Raw genomic sequence first — 6804 nt, 5'->3', positions numbered from 1 at the left:
ATTGGATATAATTTTACTCTTTCATTGTTGTGAGATGGATGCTACAAAATTGAAATATTAAAATTTCGTATGAACAAAAAGTTGCAAGATATTTCGTAAGACAAATCATTTTCAACTTCAAAATTTTGTTAAGCTTCGCTGCAATTATGATAATAAACATGGAAACAGTGCAAAAACTCGTAGCTTGATCATTTCAAAATGTAATTATTGAAAAACCGCCAAAAAATTTGAAAACCTAACCAATTTTTGTTTTATTGACAGATGCCGACACATTTGATGAATGATGGATAAATTGAATATTTTAAGAATTTAAATAATTTTTATTTAAACTGCTCTAACAATCTGAAAAATTTAAATTTACTATTTTTGTAAGTAAATAGTTCTTTCGTAATAAATACAAATTCATAAATTTACACAAAATCATTCTCAAAATGTCATCGCGGATCACATTGAGACGTTTGCCTCAATTATTGAGGTTATTGGAAAATAGTACTGGAAAAGCTCAATATTTATCAAATATAAAATATATAACACCACCAATAAGTAAGTTATTCAGGGTAGAATTTTATTCGTCATTTTGGCATTAATTTCCTATAATTCCAGGCGGTAGACTAAGACACGTGAGATGCTTGAGTACAAAGTTATCACAACAATGCGAGGAAGGTAAGATATGTATAATTGTAGTTTATGGCTTTTTTTTAAGACAAATTTTTAATTTCTAGTCGAAAAGCGTGAATTTCAAGCAGAAACCAAAATGTTATTGGATATTGTAGCAAGATCTTTGTATTCAGAACGAGAAGTGTTTATACGCGAATTAATATCAAATGCTAGCGATGCTTTAGAGAAGTTTCGATATAAAGTTTTAAGCGGAGAAATACAAGAACAGGATAGAAAATTAGAAATTCGAATTAGTACTGATAAAGCAAATCGATTGTTGATTATACAGGTAAGTTGCAATAATTATCTAAATTTAGACTAATTTGAACGCGGATCTAGTAATTATAGTAGGGATGTAGTATAAAGTCCTACTTTAGACGAGGAGGGTGTATCACTCAGGGGGAAGCCTACTTTAATTCATTGTTTACACCGTTATAACAAAGTAAAAAATATAAATACTGCTTAAAAATGCTGTATTTAAGTGTAAAAAAATATTTAAAATACATTATAGTTTTGAGATATTTAAACGCAGTTTTTTGGCGCTCTCTGTTGATGACGTATATGTACGTGATCTGTCAATTTTTGACAGTTCAATGTATAATTTACGCTTTAAAAAAATGAATTTACAACACATACTTTACACTTTACCATATAAAATGTAAGTAATTAATATCATGATACAGTATGTCAACAAATTTGACAAGCCCGTACTTTGATGTCACGTCCGTATAAAAATTTGAATTTTCGTTTTAGAAATTTTTAAATGCCCTCACTGAATTTGTATTTTTATTAATTAATTTTAAGTAATTAAAAAGATATTAATTACTAAAATAATGGTTTAGTTGAAATGTCCAGTCATTAAAGTTATGGAAGAAAAATATTTGAACCAAATTTAAATTTCATGAATATTCCCTATTACTAAATGTTATAGGATTAGTTGGAATAAAAATTACCAAGTAATTACAGTATAAATGGAAAAATACGATCTATTTTATTATTTTTAGGACACTGGTATTGGTATGACAAAAGATGAGTTGATTGCTAATTTAGGTACAATTGCAAAATCAGGATCTAAAGTAAGTATTTCTTTGCAATAATTTATAATAATTCATAACTGGGTTGTTGATTAAAAAATTATCATTAATTTTTGCATTTTATTTCAATTCTTTACATTTAGGCATTTTTGGAAGAATTAAAAAATAAAGGAGCAAAAAGTGATCAATCTAATAATATCATTGGCCAATTTGGTGTAGGATTTTACAGTGCATTTATGGTGTCTGATAAAGTTGAAGTATTTACAAGAGCTGTAGGAGGTGAAGGATATCTATGGACAAGTGACGGGTAACTAAAGAGCAAATATTTGCGTTTTTATACCATGCATATATGTAGTAATATGCAAGATAAATTAAGTTTAGTCGCAAGTTTGTAACACTTAAAAATAGTGATGCGAATCAAAAAAATTTGGTATAGGTGTTCATAAAATCACTTAATTAGTCTATTTCCGGTTGTCTGTCAGTCGTCTGTCGTATGTCTGTCCGTCTGTCATCACGATTACTCAAAAATGAAAAGAGAAATCAAGCTGAAATTTTTATAGCGTACCGAGGACGTAAAAAGTGAGGTCGAGTTCGTAAATGAGCAACATAGGTCATTTGGGGCTTGGGTCCGTAGGACACATCTTGTAAACCGTTAGAGATAGAACAAAAGTTTAAATGTAAAAAATGTTTCTTATAAAAAAATAAACAACTTTTGTTTGAAACATTTTTTCGTAAACATCACTGTTTACCCGTGAGAGCGCAAATTGTATAGTATGTATGTTATGGCTATATCAGCTATATATGTGTGACATGTATTTCAACAATTAACTCAGTCAATTGTTTGTTTTCTTGTTTTTCAACTTGTTTAGAGTAAAATAAATATATCATTCAATATAAATTATTTCATGTTAAATATTTGAATTTTAGAACTGGATCATATGAAATTAAACAAGCAAAAGATGTTGAATTTGGTACAAAAATTGTATTACACTTAAAATCAAACTGTCGCGAATATTCTGAAGAGTATGCTGTAAAAAAAGTTATTGAAAAATATAGTAATTTTGTTGGTAGTCCAATATTACTTAATAATGTTCGAGCAAATACTATCGAGGTATTATTTTTTATTCCAAAAAAAAAACATAAAAAAATTATTTCTTTCCCTTGTAGAATTAAAAGTGGCTTCAAAATCTAATTATTAATTTTTATATTTCATGCCAATTAATTATATTAGTCTAAGAGGCGGTATAAGGCGGTACCTTCACCCATCTGATAGCCAGCCAGATGAGACATATTTTTTATGAAATTTTATTGATTGATAAACACGCCTATTATGATAGCTTGCCTATCGAAAAGTAGGCATGGCTATTTTTAATTAAATTAATTTTAAATAATTTTTTTCCATGAACAATTTTTGCAAGCAAACCATACCATTTATTTTCGTAATTAAATTATCTTCTAATACCAAATTCGATTGGTTTAACGGATCGGTGTTAAGTGATTTAGATAAATGATTTTCATCAATAATATATCTTGTTTTCAGCCTTTATGGATGAAAAACCCTAAAGAAGTAACAGAAACACAACATGGTGAATTTTATCGATATATTGGAAATTCTTTTGATAATCCACGCTATGTTATACATTATTCAACAGATGTACCCCTATCAATAAAAGCTCTGTTGTATATTTCAGAGAGTAAACCACGTAAGTAACAAAACATTTTATAAATTGATATTTCTTTTTGTGGAGGTGATCAAGGAAAAGGATAAGGAGGCTTTAAATAAACATCTTTTTTGCTCGGTTGTTCCAGTAATAATAAAATCTTAATAATAATAATAAAACATAAGAGGGTACCGAAAATGGGTATCTAGCACCATTTATAAGTATCTAGCAAGGAGTCCTCTGTGCCTTCCTTGAGAACAACCTAAGGCAAATGAACACAAAAAGCCCACATTTAATAGTACATCGAAATACTTGTTAAATTAATCAGTTTTATTTTGCAGCTGTATTTGAAATGTCCCGTGACACAGATCCTGGCGTTGCATTATACACACGAAAAATTTTAATAAAGTCTAAAGCAAGAAGTGTATTGCCTGTATATTTACGGTTTCTTAAAGGTTGGTATTTTATTAATTTTTTTATTTGTTATTCAAATGAATTTAAATAAAAATACAATTGTTAGTCAATTGGATCTAGTAAGAAATATTGAATCAAGTAAGGAATGTATGTCTTAAATATAGCAATTCGGGCAAATGCCAGGTGTTTTATTTGTCACCGCCAGTATAAGAATAATTCTACCTTAGGGTATTTTCAAACTATTATTAGGTTGATTCAAAATCAGATCTAATTGATTCGTTTGTAGCAGCGTAGCTTCTAAATAATGGAACCGATTCAATTTTTTCTTTTGTTGGAAAGGTAATTTAATCGAGAATGTTCTAGGGCTACGTTTCAAGAAAATCTATTCAGCCATTTGAAGATATCACGTCTTTTCTAGCTGTTCATGAAGAGATATCAACTAGAAAAGAGGTGAGGATCTTCAAACGACTGAGTAGATTTTCTTGAAATATAGCTAAGAACAAAAAAGAAAAATATTAAATTGGTTCACCCGTTTAGGAGCTACGATCTCACAAACGAATCGATCAGACCTGATTTTGTGTCGAGTACTGTTTGTTTAAATTTTTAATTAATATTTTTTTTTTATTTGTTCACAAATCTAAAATGGTTAGTAAAAACTGTTATGTACTAATTTTTTGTTTGTTTTGAAATAGGTGTCGTTGATTGTGAAGATATTCCATTAAATTTAAGTCGCGAATTGTTACAAAATAGTCGTTTAATTGCGTAAGTACTTAATTATTTTTCCTTTCTTTTTGTGAAAGAGACATACAAAATTTGATAAAATACTGCGATTATTCGAAAATCGATCCTGTAAATGTGTCCGAATAATCTTCGACTGATTTAGTATGTACATTCGAGCTGTTTTGACGCTTGCCGAAGCATCCGCAATTTCATGTCGTATTTACCGCAGATTTCGCTCACGGTTTTGACCCAGCCTTTCTTTGATTTCTATTCCGCCCTAAAGTCCGTTGTCGTCAAAGCTATCCTGCTATCCTTAAAAAGTTCCAAATGGTTCATCGAGTAACCGGGGGTGATCCAACTTTTTCGGTATCATAAAGGACCCTTTGGTCTAAGTGTGCCTCACCCTAGAACAGCCACTCTAATCTAACCCTAACCTTCATAATTTTCTTGTTAGATTTTATAAACTAACTTATTTATAATTTAACAGGAATTTACGAAAAACACTCACAACAAAAGTGTTAAGATTTTTACAAGATCAAATGAATAAAGACCCAGAAAAATATAATAAATTTTATTTAGGCTTTAATCCATTTTTAAAGGAAGGCATTGTTACAACAGACGATCCTAAAGAAAGAGTAAGTTATTTTTATAAAATATTTAGGGTAAAGTTCACGTATATTTTTGTTTAATTGGAATTCCAAAATAAAATTTGTAATTTTTATTACAAATAAACTCTTATTACAAATTAAAGTAGCAGAATTTTAAAAAAATTTCTAGGAAGATGTAGCGGCACTTTTACGATATGAATCATCTAAAACAGAAGCTGGAAAAACTATAAGTTTAATGGATTATATTAAAAGTATGAAAGAAAATCAAAAAGATATATTTTACATAGCAGCACCAAGGTAAAAAAAAACACCAAAAATGCTTTTAATTACCTTCAATTTTATTAGTTTCCAAACTATTAGTTATGTGTTGTTTTTTTTTTTGCAGTCGAGAATTAGCACAGTCTTCTCCATACTATGAATCACTTAAAGCCAAAGATATGAATGTACTATTTTGCTACGACCCGTATGATGAATTAGTTTTAATGCAATTACGAACATATAAAGATAAAACCATTAAATCAGTTGAAACCGAATTACGACAGGATACATCGGCTACAAATATTGCTGACTTAGGTAATAAATTATAATGAAAAGAGATTTGGTTACAGAAAAATGCTAACATTAAATACATCATCTTCAACTTCTTCTTTTTGAAAAGTTTAAAATGTATGTTTTGCTAATTAATTATTTATTTTAGGTGAAAATTGTTTACGTCGATCACAAATTGAAGAACTATCAAAATGGTTAAAAACGACTTTAGAGGGCCGTATACATGATATAAGAGCTGTCGGTAATTTAGATTCACATCCTTGTGTTGTCACTGTTGAAGAAATGGCTGCAGCTAGACACTTTTTACGTACAAGTGGGCTACATTTACCATTAAATGATCAGTATGCAATATTGAAACCACAATTAGATATTAATCCGAAGTAAGTTATACATTTTTTTATAAGGGAAATTACTCCGATGTTTAGCCTCAAAAAAGGATCATTGATTTAATATTCTTGGCCCAAACATATTAAACTATTCTAGTTTTTTCCGATAATATTCACTCACTCACGTCAATTCGGGAAATAGGTCTCTGAAAATAAATGATGAGGCTCATATTTATTAAAGCGTTGTAGGGTTAAAAAACGAAAGAAATGATAGTAGGTCAAAACACGGTTTTATCTCGTTTTTCGCCATTTATTTCCTCGACTCGCAGGAAATACGTTCGAGGCTCAAATTGTAGCTTTTAGTGTGGTATCAAGAAACTTAAAATGGTTAAAATTGGTATAAAATGGTTCAAGAACTTTATAAAAACAATTTTTTTATATTTTTTAGAAATCCACTAATTCGTAAATTGTACGAACTCATGACAAAAGATCAAAAATTAGCCAAATTATTAGCAAATCAAGTACGTAATTGTTAAATATAAAAATGTAATTTCGAATTTTATTAATTTTTTTTCCTATATATTTTAGTTATTCGTAAATTCAATGATATCCGCTGGACTTGTACAAAATCCACAGGTTGTTGTGTCATCTATCAATGAATTATTGGAGAAAGCTTTAGAGAAAGTGTAATAGAATATACTAACAAAAGGTGTTAACACTTTATATGATATTGTGTTACTTGTTCCGTATTATTCCAAAATGTTGTTTTAATTTTTTTTTATTTTGTAAAATGAAAATTTGAAATAAATTTAAGTTGAGCAGAAATATTTTTCAG

General features: G+C 29.0%; 1 protein-coding gene across 1 annotated transcript; it reads left to right on the top strand.

The window, feature by feature from the left end:
* The first annotated feature begins 264 nt into the window (after positions 1-264).
* Positions 265-6744, top strand: LOC123293822 (heat shock protein 75 kDa, mitochondrial). Its single transcript, XM_044874757.1, has 15 exons — positions 265-543; positions 604-663; positions 723-946; positions 1662-1733; positions 1835-1998; positions 2619-2802; positions 3232-3394; positions 3694-3807; positions 4459-4528; positions 4974-5121; positions 5264-5391; positions 5480-5667; positions 5792-6023; positions 6418-6490; positions 6558-6744. Exons 1-15 carry the CDS (start codon positions 432-434, stop codon positions 6657-6659), a joined length of 2034 nt encoding a protein of 677 aa, XP_044730692.1. The 5' UTR covers positions 265-431; the 3' UTR covers positions 6660-6744.
* The last annotated feature ends 60 nt before the right edge of the window (positions 6745-6804 follow it).

This window comes from Chrysoperla carnea, chromosome 2 (assembly GCF_905475395.1).
Source record: "Chrysoperla carnea chromosome 2, inChrCarn1.1, whole genome shotgun sequence".
NCBI lineage: Eukaryota > Metazoa > Arthropoda > Insecta > Neuroptera > Chrysopidae > Chrysoperla > Chrysoperla carnea.
Note: the sequence above shows the minus strand (reverse complement) of the source record. Positions and strands in the feature narration are given on the sequence as shown.